We start from the raw sequence: 27,753 nt of genomic DNA, 5'->3' as shown, positions 1-27,753 counted from the left end.
TTTACAGTTGACACTATGGATTGGGGCAGGTAGCGTTCTCCTGGCATCCGCCAATCCTAGATACGTTCGTTGGACTGCCAGATGGTGAAGTGTAATTCATCACTCCATAGAACGCATTTCCACTGATCCAGAGTCCGATGGTGGGGAGCTTCACACCACTCGAGCCGACACTTGGCATTGCGCATGGTGATCTTAGGCTTGTGTGCGCTGCTCGGCCACGGAAACCCATTTCATGAAGCTCCCGGTGAACAGTTGTGAGGGGAACATTATGTATTCACCTTATTTGTTGGATATGTAGCAATTACTTACTTAACAAACAGTCAGATATGTCTGTCCTGCTAATGCTGAGTTTTATGGTGTCCACTCTAGCACCCTGCAGCTAGTCTGGGCGTTGTGGACACATGGTTTTACTAGAGGTCACTTGAGATGGATATCTTAGTGATAAAAACCAACAGCCACATTACATTCTATGATTAGTGGTGCACGTGAGATGTATGTCTCAAGGTCTGATTGAGCCTGCATTCCATAGACAAGATATGGTGTATGTTTAGACGGGATAGAGATGGCCTGGAGGAGCAGAACAAAGGCCTCGGTATTCCTAATTATCCTGGCATCTGGGAAACGATGACAATGGTGGGATTAATAATAACACCAGAGGCAAATGACCAGGAGATGAACCAGACCTGGACCCTGGCAGTATACCCCAAAATTTTGAAAAATTATGATTTTCTAGAGAAGATCTAGATCTCAGGGAGTTAAACCAAAGTTCTCAGTTGGTACAAAATATATAGAGTAAATATATAGAGTAAAGTATATAGAGTAAATCAAATATATAGAGTAAAGTATATAGAGTACACACACTACAATTACTTACGTTTAAAAACAAGCTCAACTGGACACCTACAGTATATGAGGGCATTCTACGCTGTTAAAAAAATTATTCAAATTGACATGCCTATTAACATCTGGCTAAAACCAATTGAATGTGCCATTGAACCAATTGCATTTCCTGGCAGTGAGGTGTGGGGTCCACTTGCAAAACAAGATTTCACCCCATGGGACAAACACCCCATTGAAACCCTGCATGCAGAGTTCTGTAAGATTCTTATACATGTCCAGAGGAAAACTACAAACAATTCATGCAGGGCAGAATGTAGCCAATATCCACTAATAATAACAACAAAAAAATAGCCCCTCTCATATCCTTACCAAGCCCTCCAAGAGCTGAGCAAAGAAAAGAGTACCGTCATCCAGCTGGTCCTGGGGCGGAATTCACAAACCTGTTCTACTAACACACTGAAACCTCAGGAACAGAACATCCAATCAATCAGAATAACCCAAATCACAACACAGTTAAAACAAAACTACATTACTTATTGGGAAACACAAGCACAAAACAAAATGCAGTGCTATCTGGCCCGAAATCGACAGTACACCGTGGCTAACTATTTGACCATGGTTACTGATCAAACCTTTAGAAAAATATTGACAAAGTACAGGCTCAGTGAGCACAGCCTTGTCATTGAGAAGGGTAGACACAGGAAAACCTAGCTTCCTGTAGAGGAAAGGCTGTGCAACCATTGCACAACAGTAGAATCTGAGACAGACCTGCATTTCCTGACAAAATGTTAAAAAAATATATAAAACAATTAGAGAGTACCATTTCCCCAAATTTGAAACAGTTATTCATGCCTTTCTGGTGAGAATAGGCTACCCATCCTGTTGGGGGAGGATGCAGAGAGCTGTGGGTTGGCAGCGCACTACATTGCTGCCTGCCATAAAATGAGGGACAGTGTCTGACAGACCAACCAACCTGTATCCTCCATGCCATTGTTATTGTCCATTGTATGGTTATTTTTACCATTGATTATTGTTGTTACTGATTGTCCCGTAGACAATCTTGATTGTTATTATTTTAATTATGTTCATATTATAAATGTATCACTTAATCTCCAAAGTAAGCTCTGGCAATATGTACATTGTTACGTCATGCCAATAAAGAAAATGTAATTGAATAGAGAGCCATAGAGAGAGACGGAGAGAGACAGAGTTCCGGAGAGAGGGAGAGAGAGAGTTCCAGGAAAAGACAGAGAGAGAGACAGGCATCCAGAGAGACAAACAGCCAGAGAGCGGGACAGAGAGAGAGAGATCTTCTGCACAGATTCTGTCAGACCTGGGCCCTGACAGTAAATCTCAGCAAGACAAAAATAATGGTGTTCCAAAAAAGTTCCAGTTGCCAGAACCACAAATACAAATTCCATCTAGACACCGTTGCCCTTGAGCACACAAAAAAAATATACATACCTCGGCCTCAACATCAGCGCCACAGGTAACTTCCACAAAGCTGTGAATGAGCTGAGAGACAAGGCAAGAATTTTTATTTACATTTTTTACTTTATTTAACCTTTATTTGACTACACAAGTCAGTTAAGAACAAATGATTTACAATGACGGCCTAGGAACAGTGGGTTAACGCCAGACAAGGGGCAGAACGACAGACAAGAAGGGCCTTCTATGCCATCAAATGGAACATCAAATTATACATACCAATTAGGATCCAGCTAAAAGTACTTGAATCAGTTATAGAACCCATTGGCTTTCATGGTTGTGAGATCTGGGGTCCGCTCACCAACCAAGAATTCACAAAATGGGACAAACACCAAATTGAGACACTACATGCAAAATTGAACAAAAATCTTCTCAGTGTACAATATAAAATACCAAATAATGCATGCGGAGCAGAATTAGCGATATCCGCTAATTATCAAAATCCAGAAAAGAGACGTAAAATTCTACAACCACCTAAAAGGAAGCGATTCACAAACCTTCCATAACAAAGCCATCACCTACAGAGAGATGAACCTGGAGAAGAGTCCCCTAAGCAAGCTGGTCCTGGGGCTCTGTTCACAAACACAAACACACCCTACAGAGCCCCAGGACAACAGCACAATTAGACCCAACCAAATCATGAGAAAACAAAAAGATAATTACTTAACACATTGGAAAGAATTAACAAAAAAACAGAGCAAACTAGAATGCTATTTGGCCCTACACAGAGAGTACACAGCGGCAGAATACCTGACCACTGTGACTGACCCAAAATTAAGGAAAGCTTTGACTATGTACAGACTCAGTGAGCATAGCCTTGCTATTGAGAAAGGCCGCCGTAGGCAGACATGGCTCTCAAGAGAAGACAGGCTATGTGCTCACTGCCCACAAAATGAGGTGGAAACTGAGCTGCACTTCCTAACCTCCTGCCCAATGTATGACCATATTAGAGAGACATATTTCCCCCAGATTACACAGATCCACAAAGAATTCGAAAACAAATCCAATTTTGAAAAACTCCCATATCGTTTGGGTGAAATTCCACAGTGTGCAATCAGAGCAGCAAGATTTGTGACCTGTTGCCACGAGAAAAGGGCAACCAGTGAAGAACAAACACCATTGTAAATACAACCCATATGTATGCTTATTCATTTTATCTTGTGTCCTTTAACTATTTGTACATTGTATATATATATATATATAATATGACATTTGTAATGTCTTTACTGTTTTTAAACTTCTGTATGTGTAATGTTTACTGTTAATATTTGTTGTTTTTCATTTTATATATTCACTTTGTATGTTGTCTACCTCACTTGCTTTGGCAATGTTAACACATGTTTCCCATGCCAATAAAGCCCTTGAATTGAATTGACAAATTGAATTGACAGAGAGAGAGAGAGAGAGAGAGAGAGAGAGAGAGAGAGAGAGAGAGAGAGAGAGAGAGAGAGAGAGAGAGAGAGAGAGAGAGTGCGTAACCGGTTATACTACAACTCCCAGACTGCATTGCAACTCCCAACATCCACAGGCTAACGATAGCAATTAGCAAGCCCAGCCGAAGTCTAAATAGACATGCCATTCCACATTTATTTTGGATTACAATCATGCTATAATGCTCATATAATGCTGAATATATGTTCATACCATTGTCCCCAATTAACTGAATTACACTCAAAATAGTTGGAATTCAGATGCTTATCTGGATGACGACACTAGCTAGCTAAGTTGGCTAGCTAAACAAACCCATTATGATGGTTAGCTAGCTCGACTGCTACATCAGAAATAATTGTTAACAACAATAACAGCTGAGTTTAATCGTAGAGAATGTCTTAAACAACAGTCCAAAACAACATATAAGCCTGTTAGATAACAACAACAAAAAACTATTATTATGAAATGTACAGGTAAAATGCTAATTACTACGGAATCCGTCCAGCTGGTTATACTTCTGCTCCTTGTTCTCTCTATGTAGTGCCTTTCCCTGATTAGAGACTTCCTTGCATCCACAAAATGACACATACCTCTCTATGAGATCGATGCCACCAAAGATTATGAATATACTGACAAGATACATGTCTCTCTGCCCTAACAATGGGAGTCGTTGTCCCCAAAGTGTGTGTGAATATGTATGGATATCTAATTGTGGTGTGTGAATGTGTATGCATATCTAGTTGTGGTGTGTGACTAGTTATGAATATCTAAGTGGGGTGTGTGAATAGGTATGGATATATAAGTGTGGTGTGAATAGGTGTGGATATCTAATTTGTGTGTGAATAGGTATGGTTATGTAATTGTGGTGTGAATAGGTATGGATATCTAATTGTGATGTGAATAGGTATAGATATCTAATTGTCGTGTGTGAACGGGGAAGGATATCTAATTGTAGTGTGAATAGGTATGGATATCTAATTTGTGTGTGAATAGGTATGGATATATAAGTGTGGTGTGAATAGTTATGGATTTCTAATTGGTGTGTGAATAGGTATGGATATATAATTGTGGTGTGAATAGGTATGGATATCTAATTTGTGTGTGAATATGTATGGATATGTAATTGTGGTGTGAATAGGTATGGATATCTAATTTGTATGTGAATGGGTATGGCTATGTAATTTGTGGTGTGAATAGGTATGGATTTCTAATCTGTGTGTGAATATGTATGGATATATAAGTGTGGTGTGAATAGGTATGGATATATAAGTGTGGTGTGAATAGGTATGGATATATAAGTGTGGTGTGAATAGGTATGGATATCTAATGGTGGTGTGTATAGGTATGGATATCTAATTAGTGTCTGAATAGGTATGAATATGTAATTTGTCGTGTGAATAGGTATGGATATCTAATTTATGTGTGAATAGGTATGGATATGTAATTGTGGTGTGAATAGGTATGGATATCTCATTTGTATGTGAATAGGTATGGATACGTAATTTGTGCGTGAATAGGTATGAATATGTAATTGTGGTGTGAATAGGTATGGATATCTAATTTGAATGTGAATGGGTATGGCTATGTAATTTGTGGTGTGAATAGGTATGGATATATAAGTGTGGTGTGAATAGGTATGGATATATAGTTGTGGTGTGTATAGGTATGTATATATATTTTGTGTGTGAATAGGTATGGATATGTAATTGAAGTGTGAATAGGTATGGATTTCTACGTTGTATGTGAATAGGTATGGCTATGTATTTTGTGGCGTGAATAGGTATGGATATCTACTTAGTGTGTGAATAGGTATGGATATATAATTGTGGTGTGAATAGGTATGGATATCTAATTGTGGTGTGAATAGGTATGGATATCTAATTGTGGTGTGTATAGGTATCGATATATAAGTGTGGTGTGAATAGGTATGGATTTCTAATTTGTGTGTGAATAGGTATGGATATATAATTGTGGTGTGAATAGGTATGGATATCTAATTTGTGTGTGAATAGGTATGGATATGTAATTGTGGTGTGAATAGGTATGGATATCTAATTTGTATGTGAATAGGTATGGATATATAAGTGTGGTGTGAATAGGTATGGATATCTAATGGTGGTGTGTATAGGTATGGATATCTCATTTGTGTCTGAATAGGTATGAATATGTAATTTGTGGTGTGAATAGGTATGGATATCTAATTTCTGTGTGAATAGGTATGGATATGTAATTGTGGTGTGAATAGGTATGGATATCTAATTTGTATGTGAATAGGTATGGATACGTAATTTCTGCGTGAATAGGTATGAATATGTAATTGTGGTGTGAATAGGTATGGATATCTAATTTGAATGTGAATGGGTATGGCTATGTAATTTGTGGTGTGAATAGGTATGGATATATAAGTGTGGTGTGAATAGGTATGGATATATAGTTGTGGTATGTATAGGTATGTATATCTATTTTGTGTGTGAATAGGTATGGATATGTAATTGAGGTGTGAATAGGTATGGATTTCTACGTTGTATGTGAATAGGTATGGCTATGTATTTTGTGGCGTGAATAGGTATGGATATCTACTTAGTGTGTGAATAGGTATGGATATCTACTTAGTGTGTGAATAGGTATGGATATCTACTTAGTGTGTGAATAGGTATGGATATATAATTGTGGTGTGAATAGGTATGGATATCTAATTGTGGTGTGAATAGGTATGGATATCTAATTGTGGTGTGTATAGGTATGGATATATAAGTGTGGTGTGAATAGGTATGGATATATAATTGTGGTGTGAATAGGTATGGATATATAAGTGTGGTGTGAATAGGTATGGATATATAATTGTGGTGTGAATAGGTATGGATATATAAGTGTGGTGTGAATAGGTATGGATATCTACTTAGTGTGTGAATAGGTATGGATATATAATTGTGGTGTGAATAGGTATGGATATCTAATTGTGGTGTGAATAGGTATGGATATCTAATTGTGGTGTGTATAGGTATGGATATATAATTGTGGTGTGAATAGGTATGGATATCTAATTGTGGTGTGTATAGGTATGGATTTCTAATTTGTGTTTGAATATGTATGGATATATAAGTGTGGTGTGAATAGGTATGGATATCTACTTAGTGTGTGAATAGGTATGGATATCTAATTTGTGTGTGAATAGGTATGATATCTAACTTGTGTGTGAATAGATATGCATATTTAAGTTGGTGTGAATAGGTTTGGATATCTAATTTGTGTGTGTGTGTGTGTGGTGTGTGTGTGTGTGTGTGTGTGTGTGTGTGTGTGTGTGTGTGTGTGTGTGTGTGTGTGTGTGTGTGTGTGTGTGTGTGTGTGTGTGTGTGTGTGTGTGTGTGTGTGTGTCTTGGAAGTAGCTTCAAGTTTAACAAGTGGGAGTGGGAGAAAGAGAGAGTGAGAGGGGGAGAGCGATTGAGAGGGAGGGAAGAGCGAGGGAGAGCGAGAGGGGAGAGAGAGAGAGAGAGAGAGAGAGAGAGAGAGAGAGAGAGAGAGAGAGAGAGAGAGAGAGAGAGAGAGAGAGAAGTATTGCCAGGCGTCTGTCCAGTACAGGAGGATCCTGGAAAATGAATCAAGTGATTCCCGAGGGGGAGGAGCAGTAGGCGTGGATGGTCTAAAGTTTACGGGAGGATTAGCACATTCTACAGTAAAGTGTTTCATAAATACCAACTTTTGAATGAAAACTGGCGCACCCATGTTTTGGGCATATTTTGTGCATACGTGACATTTATAAATGTGACCCCTGGTGGTCCTAATTCGAAATTAGATCACAAAGTGATTATATCGATTGTATTATATTAGTATATTTTGACGTTTATTAATCAAGTAAATTATTTACTGTATGTGGTTGCATAAATTAGGCTATATACTTCTCAGAGTAATATGCCTGCCCTGTATCAGAGCAGCGCGTGTTGATCGAAAATGTTATTGTTTAACATGACGTTTGATTATTTTAGAAAGAGTATATATCTCAAAAGCATACAGTATTCACGTACTTCCCTTTGTGAATGTGGCGATTGCGCACTGTGCACACTGGTGCGCTTTTTGGGGTTGGAAGACAGACAGGCAGCCAGAGAGACAGCGAGAGAGATAGAAAGAGAGAGGGGTTTCTCATACACAGACATTGCATTGCATTGATGTCTTGGATGTAATCTGATTGAGTAGCCTAGTTAAGCTTTTGGGGAGACTATAAGAAGGCAGAAGCCATGAAGAAACAACTCCACCAAATACCCTAAATACACCATCAAGGAATAATGTCGATGTATAACGGGACTGGAGAAACGGGCGGAAAGGACTACACCTATGTACGGGTTTGTGCGTCGACCATCGCGTTTATAACATTGGCATTCTTCAACATCGTCATTAACTGGACTATACTGCGCGAGGATCGACTTCGGGGCCATGCGCGCTTTGTGTTGGTTTTTCACCTGTTGGTGTCCGCTCTGGTGTACTTCGGAATGTGTTCTGTTTTCTACCTCCAGATCTACTTCGACGCCAAGCCGGTGGCATCCATATGTGTGGCCATGATAACCGTCCTAATCACCAGCGCGTCCAATATCCTTCTGACTCTCACTGCTATGTCGCTGGACCGTTATTTTGCTGTCTGCCATCCTCTGTGGTACAGTTCTGTCTGGCAATGGCCTTGGCTAGTTGGACTACTGACATGGGGACTCGCACTGGTTATCCCCCTCACTCTGCTCTCCAAGACAGAGATGCTCGGCAGTGATACAAATGTGGAATGTGGAAGGGAACAGCTGAAGAAAGGTGGCCTGGAAAAAATATTGTTGATATCTGTGTGCACGGCGCTCATTCTGTACAGTTATGTAAGGATACTGTTTGAGGGGCGACGTTTGGGAGTGATGAATCGACGCAACATGGTCGGATGCAAGACCCTCGCCCTGCACGGTACTCAACTCGCCGTATACATCCTCCCCAACTTCATGAACTTTGTGCTAACAGTTCTCCAGAAACAAGGACACATTCAACCGGGGACCAAAGAACTGTCTGCGGTGGTTAGTTTCGCCTTCTTCAGCTTGGCGCAGTGCGTAGCACCAATCGTCTACGGGTTGCGTAAAGAGGAACTCTTGGAGCAGGTGCATCGCCGATTCCCTTGTTGTTCCCGCCACCTGAAAACCGTCCTGGGCCCGGTTTCCCAAAATCATCTTAAGGCTAATTTTATATTAGAGCCCAAAAGCCTAGGTTCTAACAATGAATTTAGCCTTAAGATGCTTTTGAGAAACCGGGCCCTGGAGTGGACCTGGCGTGCCATAACGCCTTGTCTGCATTCCCAGTCAAGGTATGTGATCAACTATTTGTGGCTAAGATACTGTACATACCATCAAGTGTTACATACTTTATGCACACTCATTAGGTGAGCCCAGTGGCATGGAGAATGATGGATGGATACATACTGAAAGACAATATGTGATGACTAAATACTCAAGGATGTAGACCAGCCAGAAATAGCAGGGATTATTACCAAAACCATATATATTATTATATACTGTATATTCTGTGACAAAGTTAAGTTGATAGTTGTCATTCGCTGTTTTGCCTTCTTCCTTTTCCGGACTTTAGATTTAGATCATGTGGGTTGTGAGACTACAGACAAACTTTGCATGGCTTCGGACCACCTTTTATCTACTCCTACTTTTAATATGTTTCTTATTTCCCCAGTGAAAGAAGACTGACGTTCCAGACACTCATCTCACTGGAGCCCCCACAGACCCCAGTTTGAGGCGATGCCGGGAGCGAAGAAGCCACCGTTCCAGACACTCATCTCACTGGAGCCCCCACAGACCCCAGTTTGAGGCGACGCCGGGAGCTTAGAAGCCACCGTTCCAGACACTCATCTCACTGGAGCCCCCACAGACCCCAGTTTGAGGCGACGCCGGGAGCGAAGAAGCCACCGTTCCAGACACTCATCTCACTGGAGCCCCCACAGACCCCAGTTTGAGGCGACGCCGGGAGCTTAGAAGCCACCGTTCCAGACACTCATCTCACTGGAGCCCCCACAGACCCCAGTTTGAGGGGACGCCGGGAGCTTAGAAGCCACCGTTCCAGACACTCATCTCACTGGAGCCCCCACAGACCCCAGTTTGAGGGGACGCCGGGAGCTTAGAAGCCACCGTTCCAGACACTCATCTCACTGGAGCCCCCACAGACCCCAGTTTGAGGGGATGCCGGGAGCTTAGAAGCCACCGTTCCAGACACTCATCTCACTGGAGCCCCCACAGACCCCAGTTTGAGGGGACGCCGGGAGCTTAGAAGCCACCGTTCCAGACACTCATCTCACTGGAGCCCCCACAGACCCCAGTTTGAGGGGACGCCGGGAGCTTAGAAGCCACCGTTCCAGACACTCATCTCACTGGAGCCCCCACAGACCCCAGTTTGAGGCGACGCCGGGAGCTTAGAAGCCACCGTTCCAGACACTCATCTCACTGGAGCCCCCACAGACCCCAGTTTGAGGCGACGCCGGGAGCGAAGAAGCCACCGTTCCAGACACTCATCTCACTGGAGCCCCCACAGACCCCAGTTTGAGGGGACGCCGGGAGCGAAGAAGCCACCGTTCCCGTAACTTCACTACTCACGAGTACTTCTCCTGTGCTCCATAGACTGGGCTGAAGACGTTTTGTACCAGACTGATAGTGCCTTTCAGATGTCATTGAGACAACAGTGGATGGGGGGACATAGCAACCAGACGAAAGGTGTCGCTCTCACTATGAACATTTGAGACGAGTCTCCATTTTTTTTTGCCAATGAAGATTCATACAGTACTTGGTTATCCAGCATCTGTACAAAGCTGTGAAAGTGCTTCTGTTCTACCCAGGATGTCGTGACTTTATAGGCTTGGGGCATCACTATGGACAGACCAGCCTCAGACGACCTGTAATGCCTTAACTGTACTGTGTCAGAGAGGAGTCAAGCAGGAATTTGACTTGTATTACAGTACAAGACCACCTGACCATCAGAATTGACTGGATGTGCATTGTGCAATATAGCCTACTTTGAAAGAGTTGATTCATTAATGAAAATTGAAGCAGCAATGTCTGATTTTGTTCTGTGAGATAAAGTCAAGACATCTTTTATTTGAGATGAAAAGATCCCGATTCATTCAAACAAGAGCCAGATTGAACATTGTTGCCCATCTTCATCGTCATGTGAACCTCAGTGGCAGATTCTCTGTCATAAAAGAGCTGAAACTGTGAACAGCACGTGATATGGAGCAGTATTTGTATTTATTGTGGATCCCCATTAGCTGCTGCCAGAGCAGCAGCAGCTACTCTTCCCGAGGTCTAAAAAAGGCTGTTTATACAATTTTTAAAACATTACAATACATTCACAGATTTCACAACACACTGTGTGCCCTCAGGCCCATACTCCATCACTACCACATATCTACAGTACTAAATCCATGTGTATGTATAGTGCGTATGTTATCGTGTGTGTGTGTATGCATGTGTCTGTGCCAATGTTTGTGTTGCTTCACAATCCCCGCTGTTCCATAAGGTGTTTTTTTATCTGTTTTTTAAAATCATATTTTACTGCTTGTGTCAGTTACTTGATGTGGAATAGAGTTCCATGTAGTCATGGCTCTATGTAGTACTATGTGCCTCCCATAGTCTGTTCTGGACTTTGGGACTGTGAAGAGACCTTTTGTGGCATGTCTTGTGGGGTATGCATGGGTGTCCGAGCTGTGTGCTTGTAGTTTAAACAGACAGCTCGGTGTATTCAACATGTCAATACATCTCATAAATAAAAGTAGTGATGAAGTCAATCTCTCCTCCACTTTCAACCAGAAGAGCTTGACATGCAAATTATTAATATTAGCTCTCTGTATACATCCAAGGGCCAGACGTGCTGCCCTGTTCTGAGCCAATTGCAATTTGTCCTTTTTTTGTGGCACCTGACCACACGACTGAACAGTAGTCGAGGTGTGACAAAACTAGGGTACAATCCCTGCCTTGTTTATGTTGTTAAGAAGGTAGAGCATCGCTTTGTTATAGACAGATTTCTCCCTGTCTTAGCTACTACTGCATCAATATGTTTTCACCATGACAGTTTACAATCTAGGGTTACTGCAAGCAGTTTAGTCATCTCAACTTGCTCAATTTCCACATGATTTATTACAAGAGTAGCAGCTCTGTGGTCGAACTCGCTTCACTTCAGTTTGTGTCATACAATCCATTCTGGTTTGCAGTGCACATCCACTAATAAGGAAGGGGCTAACGTTTGTTATCTACACACAATCAGTGTTCATACATCGCTTCAACTCATTCCTGTAAATGCCTGGTTAGGTTCAGTAAAGGAGGATGTTGAAGTAAAACCAAAATTAATGTTGAGTTTAGTAGACTAGAGGGGTTGCATTTCACAAACCCAGATTACACCTGGTTTTAATCCTGGACTATAAAGTGCTTTCAATGAAGACTTGTTTCAACATGCTTTTTTGTTTAGGTTAAGGATTAATATGGGTTTGTGTACCTGGCCTGCCACTCAAATGAACATAATTAGACCTTTAAGAATGATGGGGGGTACTACTAGGCTATATGGGATTGTATTAAGAAGGTCAAACCAAGGATCATTTTTATATTGGATTTAGAATTTTAAAACACTGAAGTATCAAAAAAATCTAAACATCATTTTCTGATTAAAAATTATTTTGTTGCCTTACCGCTATTAGCCCATGCAAACGCATTCAAAAACAGATTCACAACATGGAACAACAGATTTATTTTTGGGACTAAAGGAAGTTTGTTCTTGAAGTGTCTTTCCTATATCTGAGAGAATATTTTTTTCCCAAGTATTTAAAACCCCTTGTGTTTTCCACTCAACAGTCTCTATATACTTCTGAATTTTTTCCCGACGTACCGGGGGACTTTCACACAAGTCTTTGGGTATCCTAGAGCAAAACAACCATCTACGTGTTAGTGAGTCTCACCTTTACACACTCATAATAGTGTGTAGCCCAAACTGTTACAGAAAGAAGTTGTCAGATCAGCCGATTTTCAGATGTCTCATGGTCTGACAAACACAGCTCTAGCTCTGTCGCCTTCCACCACAGAAACGGAAGTGTTACATAGGTGGATGTGGTGGATTGAGACGCATCAAATGCCCCCCCCCAAAAAAAACATAATCTCTCTATCTTAGATTATGGGGATTTTTTATTATGGTAATTCGACATGCTGGGGTGTGGACATCGACCTTAATAAGGTGAGTTCAAGTGACAGAATGGATGTTTTTCAGTTGGACATTTTCTTTATTTCCTCAACACATTGTCCCCTAAACCCTATGGTGCAGTGCACTGGCCAAGCTTGGAGACAATAAGCCAGTGGGACAATGTCTGCAACATGCTGGTGTAGACAGACAGATAAGACATTTCCTTCAAAAGTTCTTGAACATTAGAGGCATTTGCAGTCCTGTGAGAACAGGCACTGGCCAAATATGTGCGTGGGGTGGGTGTGGTTTAAAGAATACTCACTATTACCTGACAATTCTCCAATGAGAGTCAGTTAAAACTATTCTCTTCACTTAATAATGCATGCACATGATAGCATAACTAAATATTGCTTATGGCTAGCAATCTTTAAAAACAACATTGAAAGGATCACTGTAGGGCTAGCAGACATTCAGAACAGGGCAAATAAGGACCATGTGTTCACAATCCTGCTAAGGCAGCAGAAACTATGTTGACCCTATTACATGACCTATTACAATTAATGGACCTGCTATTACTTTTAGCTGAGAAAACATCTGCACTTTGGTCCTTGTTAGTCACAGTAGTTGTAAAAGAATGGTATTAAGACCACCTTTTTCTTCATCAAGTCACAAAGTGCTACTGAACAGCATTTTTGAATACGTTTCTAAGGCAAATATTTCAAAACCTAATATTAAACGTATCTTGTATGTACTGTATGAATTAATATGGACTGAAACTAAGCAGGACTAACCAATCATGCTAAATATGATGAAGGTGCACGCATAGTTCCATCAGAAAGTATTCACATTCTTTGACTTTTCCACATTTAGTTGTTTTACATCCTGAATTTAAAATGGATTAAATTGAGATTTTGTGTCACTGGCCTACACACAATACCCCATAATGTCAGAGTGGAATTATGTTTAGACATTTTTACCAATTATAATTCAAAATGAAAAACTGAAATGGCTTGAGGCGACAAGTATTCAACCACTGTTATGGCAAGGCTAAATAAGTTCAGGAGTCAAAATGTACTTAATAAGTCAGATACTAAGTTGCATGGACTCACTCTGTGTGCAATAATGGTGTTTAACATGTTAATGTTAATGACTACCTCATCTCTGTACCCCACACGTACAGATACTTGTAAGGTCCCTCAGTCGAGCAGTGAATTTCAAACACAGATTCAACCTCAAATACCATGGAGGTTTCCAATGCCTCGCAAAGTAGGGCACCTATTGGTAGGTGGGTTAAAAAAAGAAGAAAAATACATTAAAATAGCCCTTTGAGCATGGTGAAGTTATTAATTACTCTTTGGATGGTGTATCAATATAGCCAGTCACTACAAAGATACAGGTGTCCTTCCTAACTTAGTTGCCGGAGAGGAAGGAAACTGCTCAGGGATTTCACCAGGAGGCCAGTGGTGACTTTCAAACAGTTACACATTTTAATGGCTGTGATGGTAGAAAACTGAGAATGGATCAACAACATTGCACTAAAGTAAAACTGCAAGAAATGTGGCAAAAGATTTAACTTTATGTCCTGAATGCAAAATGTCATGTTTGGGGCAAATCCAACATCACTGAACACCACTCTTCATATTTTCAAGCATGGTGGTGGCTGCATCATGTAATGGGTATGCTTGTCATCTGCAAGGACTAGGGAGTTTTTAGGATGAAAAAAAAAACACTGAAAAGAGCTAAGCATAGACAAAATCCTGTGGGAAAACCTAGTTCAGTCTGCTTTCCAACAGACACATTTACCTTTCAGCAGAACAATAACCTAAAACCCAAGGCCAAATATACACTGGAGTTTCTTACCAAAACGGCATTGAATGTTCCTGAGTGGCCTAATTATAGCTTGACTTAAATCGTCTTGAAATGGCTGTCTAGCAATGATCAACAACCAACTTGACAGAGCTTGAAGAATTTTAATAATGTGCAAATATTGTACAATCCAGGTGTGCAAAGCTTTTAGAGACTTACCCAGAGACTCACAGCTGTAATCTCTGCCAAAGATTACTCTAACATGGATTGTCTCAGGGGTGTGAATACTTACGTAAATTCAATATTTTTGTATTTCATTTTCAATAAATACAAATCTTAAACCTTGTTTTCACTTTATTATGGCGTATTGTGTGTAGATGGGTGAGGGAAAAGACATCTACTTTCGTAAGGCACTCTAGAAGCCCAGCAATGCATTAATATATCTAAACAAACTCTACAATATCCACAGATTGACATGGAAGGGCATAGGTTTAGGAAAAGGGGGATACCTAGTCAGTTGTACATCTGAATGCATTCAACTGAAATGTGTCTTCCGCATTTAGCCCAACTCCTCTGAATCAGAGAGGTGCGGGGGGCTGCCATAATCGACATCCACGTCTTCGGCGCCCGGGGAACAGTGGGTTAACTTCCTTGGTCAGGGGCAGGACGACAGATTTTTACCTTGTCAGCTTAGACTTCCTAGTGAGTTAAAGTCTCTCATTCAGCTTACTGAATGCAAAATGTTATCAACATTGCATTCATGGTACAAATCAAATTAAAAAGAGGAGAACTGATCATACTAGCTTGCAGTGTTATACTAGGTTGAACATTCAGATATACTATAGAACAATCATGACGACATTACATAAAGTGCCTTCAGAAAGTATTAAGACTCCTTGACTTTTTCTACATTTTTTTTAGGTTACAGCCCTATTCTAAAAATATCTATTTTTAAATTCTAAAAAAAACAGTTTTTGATTTATTTTTGCTAATAATAAAAAGGGAAATATTACATTGACATAAGTATTCAGACCCTTTCTCAGTACTTTGTTGAAGCACCTTTGGCAGCGATTACAGCGTTGAGCATTCTTGGGTATGACGCTACAAGCTTGGCACACCTGTATTTGGGGAGATTCTCCCATTCTTCTCTGCATATCCTCTCAAGCTCTGTCAGGTTGAATGGGGAGTGTCACTGCACAGCTATTTTCAGGTCTCTCCAGAGATGTTCAATCGGGCCTCTGGCTGGGCCACTCAAAGACTTTTCCCAAAGCCACTCCTGAGTTGTCTTGGCTGTGTGCAGTCTCTGTTGGAAGGTGAACCTTTGCCCCAGTCTGAAGTCCTGAGGGCTCTGGAGCAGGTTTTCATCAAGGATCTCTCTGTACTTTGCTCCGTTCATATTGGCCTTGATCCTCACTAGTCTCCCAGTCCCTGCCACTGAAAAATATCCCCACAGCATGATGCTGCCACTACCATGCTTCACCGTAGGGGTTGTGCCAGGTTTCCTCCGGACGTGACGCTTGGCATTCAGGCCAAAGCGTTCCATCTTGGTTTTATCAGACCAGAGAATCTTGTTTCTAATGGTCTGAGAGTTATTAGATATCTTTTGGCAAACTCCAAGAGGGCTGTCATGTGTATTTTACTGAGGAGTGGCTTCCATCTGGCCACTCTACCATAAAAGCCTGATTGGTGGAGTGCTGCAGATATGGTTGTCCTTCTGGAAGGTTCTCCCATCTCCACAGAGGAACTCTGGAGCTCTGTCAGAGTGACCATCAGGTTCAATGTTCACCTCTCTGACCATGGCCCTTCTCCCCCAATTGCTCAGTTTGGCTGGGCGGCCAGCTCTAGGAAGAGTCTTGGTGGTTCCAAACTTCTTCCATTTAAGAATGATGGAGGTGACTGTGTTCTTGGGGACCTTCAATGCTGCATACATTTTTTTGGTACCCTTCCCCAGATCTGTGCCTCGACACAATCCTGTCTCTGTGCTCTACGGACAATTCCTTCGACCGCGAGGCTTGGCTTTTGCTCTGACAAATGTTTTATTCAATCCATTTTAGAATAAGGCTGTAACGTAACAAAATGTGGACAAAGTCAAGGGGTCTGAATGCTTTCCGAAGGCACTGTACATAAGCACATTAACATTCGTAGTGCATTTGAGAACTCCAACCTCAATCCCATACCATTCAGTGCGGTCAAGTTCCAGCATTGGATTTCCGATTCGAGACACACATTCAGTACCGTCTTTGCATTGACCAGTTAATAATAGATATATACATTTCTCAGGATGGAGTCAGGTGTTATGTTCAGGAGTTGGCGCTATATGGAGGATAATATAACTGACTAAAAACATAAAGGGCAGGGGTGGGACAGATGGAGTGGTGGGTCAGAGAGGTAGAGTTTCGGAATGGTAGGGAAAGGGAAAGAGGGGAGGCGAGGGACAGTTAAAGAGAGGGAGGAGGAGAGAGGGCATTTAGAAGCCCATTGAGCCGGAGGGGAGACGAACCCGCTGTTCTCCACCACAGCTGTAGAGATGGCCCTCGGGTTCTTGAAGATCTGCTGGGGAGCAGACACTTGCATGATCCTCTCATCGGCCTGACACACAAATCATTAAAATCCAGACAGAAAATATTTACACAAGAAGCAGTCTAATATCACACAGTCAAACTCTCAGTCATTTAGTAAGTTCACCATTCTGAGAGAGAGAGAGAGAGAGAGCGAGAGAGAGAGAGAGTGATACAATCAAACATCTTTTGAATTGATACAATCACACAACTACCATATTCACCACCATTCGCCCACCTAGAGTAGGATGCTCTTCCTGTGTTTGAGGAGCAGCTCTTCATCAAGGGCTCCAAACTGCTCAATGTATGGAATTGTCTACAGAATACAGACTGAGAGAAACCATAAAGAGGCAGAATGAGCAAGATATATAACAGATTTAAAAGACCAACCAAGTATACAGGTATATAAACAAACATCCATTACATTCATACTGACAGACAGATCAGTTTGTCTCTCTATTACATTCACCAGTTCTCCACTGGTGGCCAGTTCTGGGTGAACAGTTCCATGTAGTGTCAGTCATGTGTCCAAACCGGCCTTCCTACACAGAGAGAGAGAGGAGAGATGTGTTCATAAAGTGTGTGTGTGTGTGTGTGTGTGTACTGTGTATTTTGAAGGTGTGTGTATGCGCCACCAAGGTCTTGGTGAGTTCTCCAGCCAGCACCCGAGTGATGCCCAGTGGTTTCTTCAGAGCCATCTATAGGCTCCTCAGCTGCTTACCAGCATTCTGTACACACACACTTTGTTATTTTGTATAGCTAGATGCACATCTTAATGCTATAGTGGTGTAATGCTATAATGGTGGAGTAATGCTATAATGGTTAATGCAGCTAATACAGTCTATACGGGAAGTTATTGTACTTAATACAGTCCATACAGGAAGTGCTATGTAATAGCACAGGAAATGCTAATACAACAGCGCACTCACTATCAAACAGAAAACACGTCCTGTTCACAACAGTACAGTTAGTGACTTTCCATTGCTTTACACTGCTGAGTAATTATCAGCACTTACACATAATTATTATTGGTAACAGAGAATTGTAGCCTCGTATGTCTTATCAAATCTGTGCTTCCAAGTATTCTGCATATTAACCATTGAACCTGTTACCTGGAAACCGCTCAGTGCCACGAATAGCCAGATTATGACATTGGTCCCTTCGAAGATCAGGAAGATTCTTAGACATTAGAACTTGCTCGACTCTGGAATCCTGTATCCAAGCAAACACACACACACACATAACATGTCAAAATGTCAAGTTAAGGAGTTTGTCTCTGAAAATGTAGCTAAGACTGTCTACCAATACTCTTCATGCGTGAAGCTCAATTGAACAATTTAGACATTTCACTTTCTAAACTATCCCTTCAACAGTGAACCATTTGGTCAGTTGGATGCTGAACCATCAGTATGATGCAACAGAGCCTCAGCTTGCATTGAGGAGGTTATCTATGACAGTATCGCTCTGAGAAGACAGTGTGCACAGTGGAAGAACTATGATCTCTGTTCTGAAAATAGACTGGGTTATACATACTGTAAAGCAGTGGTTCTCAACTGGTTTCAATCATGACCCAAACTAAAGCAGGTTCCCTGCTTCCCCCGACCACCCACCAGTTGAGAATAGCTACTGTAGAGTCCACCGCCATCACATACACGTTGGCCAGATGTAAGTTAAAGTGGCTATGGCGTGGTAGCGATATCTTCCAGTAATACTTACCTGAGCTGTTGTATTCAATAGACTATAATAATAATAATAATATATGCCATTTAGCAGACGCTTTTATCCAAAGCGACTTACAGTCATGTGTGCATACATTCTACGTATGGGTGGTCCCGGGAATCGAACCCACTACCCTGGCGTTACAAGCGCCATGCTCTACTAACTGAGCTACAGAAGGACCACCAGTATATGTTACACTTGTGCTGGTTTGTCATCGTGTTAGTGGGAAGGTGTTTCACCTGTGCCAGCCCAGGTGATGTTTAAGAGTGGCTGGACCAGTGCTCCCGTTATCTTGAGCGAGGCGGAGCGTTACCACCTTCAGTTGGAGCGCCCTATTTGATTTCTAGACAAACCCTACATTTTCTGAGCTTCCCTGTTAATGTTTTGCTCCATTTTTTTATTTGCTTCCTGTCTTTACGTTTGGTGTGGGTTTTAATGAAGTTTGCCTGTTCTTGGGCAAATGTAGTTGGCGCTCATGGCAGGTGTCTTTTAGGTCCCAGTTGTTGTTGCTAGTCAACTTTCAGAGGACACCCACATGAGTTTCTTTCAGAACCCCCCCTAAAACCACAACTGTTTAGTTTTGGTTGTGGTTAGTTCCCCCTTCTGTTTGAGTGACATTTATTTCATTTTCTTGCTGGAGAACAAAAGACTAAAAATGAACAGCTTTGTATGTAAAAAAAAAAACAGCATGCTAGCTCCATCCTGGTGGTGCAGTGGACTAATGCCAGAGAACAGAAGATCATAGGTTCAAATCTTACTGACGCCGTGCCACAATAATGTTTGCATAATTAATGCCTAAGCAAATTAATTTCCAAGTGTCTTCTGTGCTTGGTGTTCAACACAGTTAGCCCAAACTAAGCTGGCAGTGATATTAAAAGTCTAATTGAAACGTGTTCTCAGAACATTATTTAATTACCTTCAAATAACCTATAATTTACATTTTCAGAACATTAATCAAAACTTTCAGGGAGCCACAGTAAAATGTTCTCAGAACCTCCCTGCAACCTAAAAATGTACGTTCTGATAACAGGCAAAATTTTCACTTCCATTCTCAGAACATTTAAAAAAAACATTGTTTCACAAGTCAGGAAACTTTGTTCCCAGAACCATTGGGAAACCAAAAATGTACATTCCCACAACATCCATGGAACCAACTGTCCATGTTCCCACAGATCGTGTAGGCCATGGATTGTAAAGAGACCTACAAAATTAAAGGAAGCACATAATGTGTGTCTGTGTGTGGTTCCTCTGATGACCACCTTCTCTTGGACAGTTCCGTAGTTGTGGATTTAGTTGCCAAACTGGTTCCTGTTGGCTGTGTGGTCAACCTGAGGGAGACATATGAGCAGAGGGATCTGGCTTTTAAAACCTCAAATACTGAAAGTATAGTAATGTAAAGTATAATAACCTCAACGTACAGTAAGTTAGTAGTTTTTCCTTGTCGTCATTCTTCTCAGACTTACATGTTTTGGTGCCCATAAGGAAATGCAAATGTAAAAAAGATAGAATTTGAGTGAAGGCACAAATAGTTAGTTGTCCTGAATGGAGGAAGCTCATACTCAGTCTAGCTTTGTCAGAGAGAGAGGAATATAAACAATAAGAAACATCACATCTTGAGACACCAGCTTCAAAAGACCTCAATACTGGGACTTGTTCACATGTTTTCAGGGAAGGGCATTTAGCAATGGAGGAAGCAAAAGGCAGATGCGAGGCCTTAACCAAAGATTCTAGGTCTCACAGTGAGCTGCAACTACAACCCACGAGCTGTGAGCTGAAGGCTTGCCTTGCATAAATACAACCAACCACAATAGGAGAGCTGAGACAGGGGCTAGAAGTAGCAAAATAACTCAACTACTGAGAAATACCAACCACAGACTCCACAAGGTCTATATGTGTGTGGTGTCAGTGGTGATAGCTATGAACTAGCATGTGCATAATTTTTTTTCAAATAATCTGTTAGGCCATACTGTGTATTATTAGTTAGCTACAACATTATCTAGCAATTATTCTATGATATTTGTATATTCCATGTCCTCCTTTTAATCAGATGACTTTATTATTATTTATTGTGAATCTGTAAGATTAGTCAGAAATGCATATAGAGCAATATCCAAAAAGACAAGTTGATCATGCTGCACCCTGAAGCTTCCACAGGATATGGCACTGCAAAATAAGGTGCCAGTACAATGCATGATGGGGAAATTCCCCCCAACCACTACCAGGGGAAACAAGTGTGGCAAAATAAAAGGCAGCAGTAGAGTGAAGCAAATATAAAATACTAGGCACCTAGAGAGAAGACCATCTCACCACTCAACCCACGTGGCGTCATGCCCAGTGTAGGTTACCTATTGTCATTACCAACGTGGGTGGGCGCCAATCCCAAACTACACTGAACAAAAATGTAAAACGCAACAACTTCAAAGATTTTAGTGAGTTACGGTTCATGCAAGAAAATCAGTCAATTGAAATAAATTAATTAGGCACTAATCTATAGACTTCACATGACTGAGAATACAGCTATGCATTTGGTGGTCACAGATATCTTTTTAAAAAGTAGGGGCGTGGATCAGAAAACCATTCAGTATCTGGTGTGACCACCATTGGCTTCATGCAGCTCGACACATCTCCTTTGCATAGAGTTGATCAGGCTGTTGATTGTGGCCTGTGGAATGTTGCCCCACTCCTCTTCAATGGCTGTGCGAAGTTGCTGAATATTGGCGGGAACTGAAACACGCTGTCGTACAAGTCGACCCAGAGCATCCCAAACATGCTCAATGGGTAACATATCTGGTGGGTATGTAGGCTATGGAAAACTGGGACATTTTCAGCTTTCAATAATTGTGGACAGATCCTTGCAACATGCTGAAACATGAGGTGATGGCGGCTGATGAATGGCACGACAATAAGCCTCAGGACCTTGCCATGGGATCTCTGTGCATTCAAATTGCTATCGATACAATGCAATTGTGTTCGTTGTCAGTAGCTTATGTCTGCCTGCCCATACCCCCACTATGTGGCACTCTGACATCAGCAAATTTCAATTGTGCAGAGCGGCCTTGTACAATTGAAACGGCGATGAATCCGTCAAGAGCACACTTCTCCAGCGTGCCAGTGGCCATCGAAGGTGAGCATTTGCTCACTGAAGTCGGTTACGACGTCGACCTGCAGTCAGGTCAAGAACCTGGTGAGGACAATGAGCATGCAAATGAGCTTCTCTGAGATGGTTTCTGACATTTCGTGCAGAAATTATTGAGTTATGAAAACTGTTTCATCAGCTGTCTGGGTGGCTGGTCTCAGACAATCCCGCAGGTGAAGATGCTGGATGTGACAATAGTGGGCTGGTGTGGTTACACATGGTCTGCAGTTGGGAGGCAGATTGAGTTGTGAGGCCGGTTGGTAGTATGGCTGTTAAGGTGACCATATTACACCACACCGGTGGTCACTAGTCATGACAGCAGACAAATTCCACATGACCGTTTAGTCATGGTTATTAGGCTTCTCCAAGCTCTGATGCTGCTGATGGTCATTAGTAGCCTACTTGCCAACTGTGTCCCTCTAATCACTCTGACATCAATGCAAATGTGATCAAAAATCTAATCAAACACTTTATGTGAGCCAGTGCCATACTCATGTTGCACTACATTTCTATAGGCTATGCAATTGAGTGAGAAAAGAGAATCCGATCAGCTTTCTATAGGCTGGTCCTACTATATTTATTTGTGAAATTCCTAATATTAAGCATGTTGCTTCTCTTTACAACAGGAGTATAGCCTACCTGGCTGGCATGAAAATGAACCACGGGGAAAAGCGTCCTCCATTCGCTGACCCTGTTTCAAGACAGGTGCATGATCATGGTCTATTCTAAATCAAAACACATTTCATACTTAATATTATTTAGTATATGTAAAGGCAAGATTAAATCAAGAATATTCTGATGGGTGACAATATTAGCCTGTCACTTGTGAATGATATATTCTCACTTGTGAATGATGGCCATCTTAAGGCAAGAAACAGCGCATGCCTTTTTTTGGTGACTTTTTCAAATCATAGTCGCACACCTCATGTAGCCTAGCCCATAGGCCTATATGTTTTGATAAGGTTTGTATGACAACTAAAGTGGCCAAATAACTTCTTGAAATTGAGCACAATCAATGTAGAGCCTAACTGGAATACAAACGCAGCGAGTGAGTTTCAAGTTTGGGGAAGATCATTTTTCACCATTAAAATGCACTTTTATAATAAAAGCATTACACACATTAATCAAATTTGCTTTGAGAATGGTGTTTTCCCGCTAATGGAACATTCACGCTTATGGCCTACTGCCGTGTGTGCATTGCAACATTTTAAGCTAAACCTTCATTACATAAAAACTTTTTTTTTTATGCTAGTGGTTGTATTAATTTGGGATCTATCGCATCCCACAACTGTCCCAGACTATGTTTGGAATATTTATATTTTACACAGAATAGGTCAACTGTGGTACTATGGGGGATAGCAGATTGACATAGGCTTGTGCTTTTGCTGTTCGTTAGGCCTACTCATCTTGTTGGCTGACGAAAAGTAAATGTGGATAGTTCTTCCAATATGCGCCTCGGAATTGGATAAACAACTCTGGACAGGTACATCTTCCTCGTCTTCATACGCCTAATATATACAAGACAATCACAATATGATACATAATAGACACCAAAAGGCAGACCGTATGCTATCCCGGGCATTTTCTTTTCACCCACGTATTGTAGTCTTACAACTTACTTTGAGACATGCCACCATTTTGCATTTTTTCAATGAGAAATTGAAACTGCCTGTGGCTCTAACCACTAGGCTACCTGCCTCTAACCACTAGGCTACCTGCCTCTAACCACTAGGCTACCTGCCTCTAACCACTAGGTTACCTGGCTCTAACCACTAGGTTACCTGGCTCTAACCACTAGGTTACCTGGCTCTAACCACTAGGCTACCTGGCTCTAACCATTAAGCTACCAGCTAGTGGAATAGTTATGGGTATCCCAGACCAAGTTAAAGTAGTTACATAGGTACCTGGGACCATACTATGGGCAATCTGATGTACAAGACAATTTCATCTGAGACTTGCTCCTCCACTTTGATCCATCTAAGGCGTTCAAAGTGGGAATGATCAAGACGAGTACGTGCTAGAAGTTTGTATAAATAATCCTGAGATGTCTGCAGTTGGTTTTTAATTATCTTAGGTGCACTATTATACCAGGAAGAGCACACATAGTCGAAGTGGCACTGAACCAGAGCCCCTACCAATGCCACCATTGCATTCTTAAACAGAAATATTGAGGTTCGTGCCAGAAACCAAGTTGTATGGTTCACTTTGGAGTGAACGTTTTGAACCATGTTCTCCCCTGTCAGATGGTTATCTAGCACACATCCAAGATAATAACGGTAATTAACTGTGACCACTATGTTACCTACTACCAACTTAAATTCAGGGGATTTCCTCAGTTTCAATTTGTACACATACAAGATGGGACTCTGTTTTTTCAAGGTGAAGTGAAAGTTACTGTCACTCAGAAGTTCAGCATGGACTTTCTCAACCACATTTTTGTCGTTGTGTGAAACCAACAGTGCAGAATCATCTGCATGGAGGACAAGCTTTAACTTCCTGACTGATGTCTTCAGATGTTGCTTCAATATGTCCACATCATTTTCCTTCCTCATGACGCCATCTATTTTGTGAAGTGCACGAGTCCCTCCTGCAGCAAAGCACCCCCACAACGGTGCTGCCACCCCCGTGCATCATGGTTGGGATGGGTGTTCTTCGGCTTGCAGCCTCAACTTTTTTTCCTCCAAACATAAATTATCTTTATGGCCATTTCTGTTTCATCAGACCAGAGGACATTTCTCCAAAACATACAATCTTTGTTCCCATGTGCAGTTGCAAACCGTAGTCTGGCTTTTTTATGGCGGTTTTGGAGCAGTGGCTTCTTCCTTGCTGAGCGGCCTTTCAGGTTATGTCGATATAGGACTCGTTTTACTGTGGATATAGATACTTTGTACCCGTTTCCTCCAGACTTGTGGAGGTCAACTATTTTTTTTTCCTGAGGTCTTGGCTGATTTCTTTTGATTTTCCCATGATGTCAAGCAAAGAGGCAGAGTTTGAAGGTTGGCCTTGAAATACATCCACAGGTACAATTGACTCAAATTATGTCAATTAGCCTATCAGAAGCTTCTGAAGCCATGACATAATTTTCTGGAATGTTCCAAGCTGTTTAAAGGCACAGTCAACTTAGTGTATGTAAACTTCTGACCCACTGGAATTGTGATACAGTGAATGATAAGTGAAATAATCTGTCTGTAAACAATTGTTGAAAAAATTACTTGTGTCATGCACAAAGTACATGTCCTAACCAACTTCAAAAACTACAGTTTGTTAACAATACATTTTTGGAGTGGTTGAAAAACAAGTTAATGACTCCAACCTGAGTATGTTAACTTCCAACTTCAACTGTGTGTCACACACAGTGCATTCAGAAAGTATTCAGACCACTTATTCTAAAATGTATTTAAATTGTTATTTTTTCTTCAACTTACACACAATATCCCATAATGACAAAGCAAAACAGGTTTGTAGAAATATTTGCTAATTGATAATAATACTGAAATATCACATTTACATAAGTATTCTGACCCTTTGGGCTCCTGAGTGGTGCAGCGGTCTAAAGCATCACTACAGACACCCTGGTTTGGACCCAGGCTGTATCACAACGGCTGTGATTGGGAGTCCCATAGGGCGGTGCACAATTAGTCCAGGTTCGGCCGGTGTAGGCCGTCATTGTTAATAAGAATTTGATGTTATCTGATTTTATTTAACTACGAAAGGTAATTTACTCAGTACTTCGTTGAAGCACCTTTGGCAGCGATTACAGCCTCAAGACTTGTTGGCAATGACGCTACAAGCGTCATGAGTTTCTCTCATTCTTCTCTGCAGATCCTCTCAAGTTCTGTCAGGTTGGATGGGGAGCGTCGTTGCACAGCTATTTTAAGGTCTCTCCAGAGATGTTTGATCGTGTTCAAGTCCGGACTCTGGCTGGGCCACTCAAGGATATTCAGACTTGTCCACTCCTGCGTTGTCTTGGCTGTGTGCTTAGGGTCGTTGTCCTGTTTGAAGGTGAACCTCCGCCCCAGTCTGAGGTCCTCAGCGCTCTGGAGCAGGTTTTCATCAAGGATCTCTCTGTACTTTGCTCCGTTCATCTTTCCCTCAATCATGACTAGTCTTCCAGTCCCTGCAACTGAAAAACATCCCCACAGCATGATGCTGCCACCACCATACTTCACCATAGGGATGGTGCCAGGTTTCCTCCAGATGCGACGCTTGGCATCAGGCCAGAGTTCAATCTTGGTTTCATCAGACCAGAAAATCTTGTTTCTCATGGTCTGAGTCCTTCAGGTGCCTTTTGGCAAACTCCAAGAGGGCTGTCATGTGCCTTTTACTGAGGAGTGGCTTCCGTCTAGTCACTCTTCCACTAAGGCTTGATTGGTGGAGTGCTGCAGATATGGTTGTCCTTCTGGAAGGTTCTCCCATCTACACAGAGGAACTCTGGTGCTCTGTCAGTGACCATTGAGTTCTTGGTCATCTCCCTGACCAAGGCCCTTCTCCCGATTGCTCAGTTTGGCCAGGTGGCCAGCTCTAAACTTCTTCCATTTAAGAATGATGGAGGCTGCGGTGTTCTTGGGGACCTTCAATTCTGCAGATTTTCTTTGGTACCTTTCCCCAGGTCTGTGTCTCGGAGCTCTACGGACAATTCCTTCAACCTCATGGCTTGGTTTTTGCTTTTTATAAATGAGATAAATTCTGTTTTCACTTTGTCATTATGGGTTAGTGTGTGTAGATTGGAGTGATTTTTTATTTTATTTTATCCATTTTAGAATAAGGCTGTAGTGTAACAAAATGTGGAAAAGGGGCAGGGGTCTGAATACTTTCCGAAGGCACGGTATATACATACAGTATATAGACTCCTAATATTGTACTATCTGTGCGTTGCTTCATTGGCCTGGGCTATTGTTTGTTTTAACTCAAGACCAGATTGATCTGTTTGTCAGTGTCACTCATTCCAGTCATTTGTGTGGCATTAAAAAAAGATTCTGCTTATGTCTTCTGTCATGTAAATTATGTAGAATTGCATAAAATGTAGCCTAGTGGTTAAGAGCATTGAGCCACTAACTGAAAGGTCTCTGGTTTGAATCCCTGAGCTGACTTTGTGAAATATGTGCACTTGAGCAAGGCACTTAATTGCTCTTGTAAATTGCTAAATTACAAAAATTTTTACTAAAATAAAGGTTCCTGTCTATGTAAGTGGGTGTTTTCTCTCGCATAAGCATGCTTTTCCCGCGAGCACATGGTTCCTCCATAATATTTGGCATGCTCAGGCGAGTGAGCTCTGGTCTACTTATTGTTCCCTCCAGCTCACCCTATCCGCCCCGCCCTGAATTTTTTTTACCAGCGAGACATCTCGCCTAGAGCCACCCCCTCCGTAGGGCAGGGGCCAGAGATTGCTGCCCACAATTCAGGGCATTCCTGTTGTGGACCAATAGAAGTAAACGAGAGGTTCCGGCAGATGCAGGAACACCCCGAATTCAGGTCGCAATTGCACGCCATTCTCCACCTGTCAACAACAGACTTCTGCATAATGAGAAACATGGCAGTCAACCCTAATAGAAGATATTCAAAGAAAATGCATGACATTTTGTCATCTACTGT

General features: G+C 41.7%; 1 protein-coding gene across 1 annotated transcript; it reads left to right on the top strand.

Annotated features, from left to right (window-relative positions):
* Positions 1-7,842: 7,842 nt before the first annotated feature.
* On the top strand, positions 7,843-13,627 carry LOC118369302 (odorant receptor 131-2-like). The gene is made up of 2 exons (XM_035753753.2): positions 7,843-9,082; positions 9,463-13,627. Exons 1-2 carry the CDS (start codon positions 8,040-8,042, stop codon positions 9,521-9,523), a joined length of 1,104 nt encoding a protein of 367 aa, XP_035609646.1. The 5' UTR covers positions 7,843-8,039; the 3' UTR covers positions 9,524-13,627.
* The last annotated feature ends 14,126 nt before the right edge of the window (positions 13,628-27,753 follow it).

This window comes from Oncorhynchus keta, chromosome 35, assembly GCF_023373465.1.
Source record: "Oncorhynchus keta strain PuntledgeMale-10-30-2019 chromosome 35, Oket_V2, whole genome shotgun sequence".
Classification (NCBI taxonomy): Eukaryota; Metazoa; Chordata; class Actinopteri; order Salmoniformes; family Salmonidae; genus Oncorhynchus; species Oncorhynchus keta.
The sequence above is the reverse complement of the archived record's forward strand: the minus strand, read 5'-3'. Positions and strand labels throughout refer to the sequence as shown.

Bases quoted from the DNA above. Each gene is read 5' to 3' on its own strand.
- LOC118369302 (XM_035753753.2), top strand. From the start codon at position 8,040: ATGTCGATGTATAACGGGACTGGAGAAACGGGCGGAAAGGACTACACC. The intron at 9,083-9,462 runs GTATGTGATCAA...TTATTTCCCCAG, and splicing joins TGTCTGCATTCCCAGTCAAG to TGAAAGAAGACTGACGTTCC.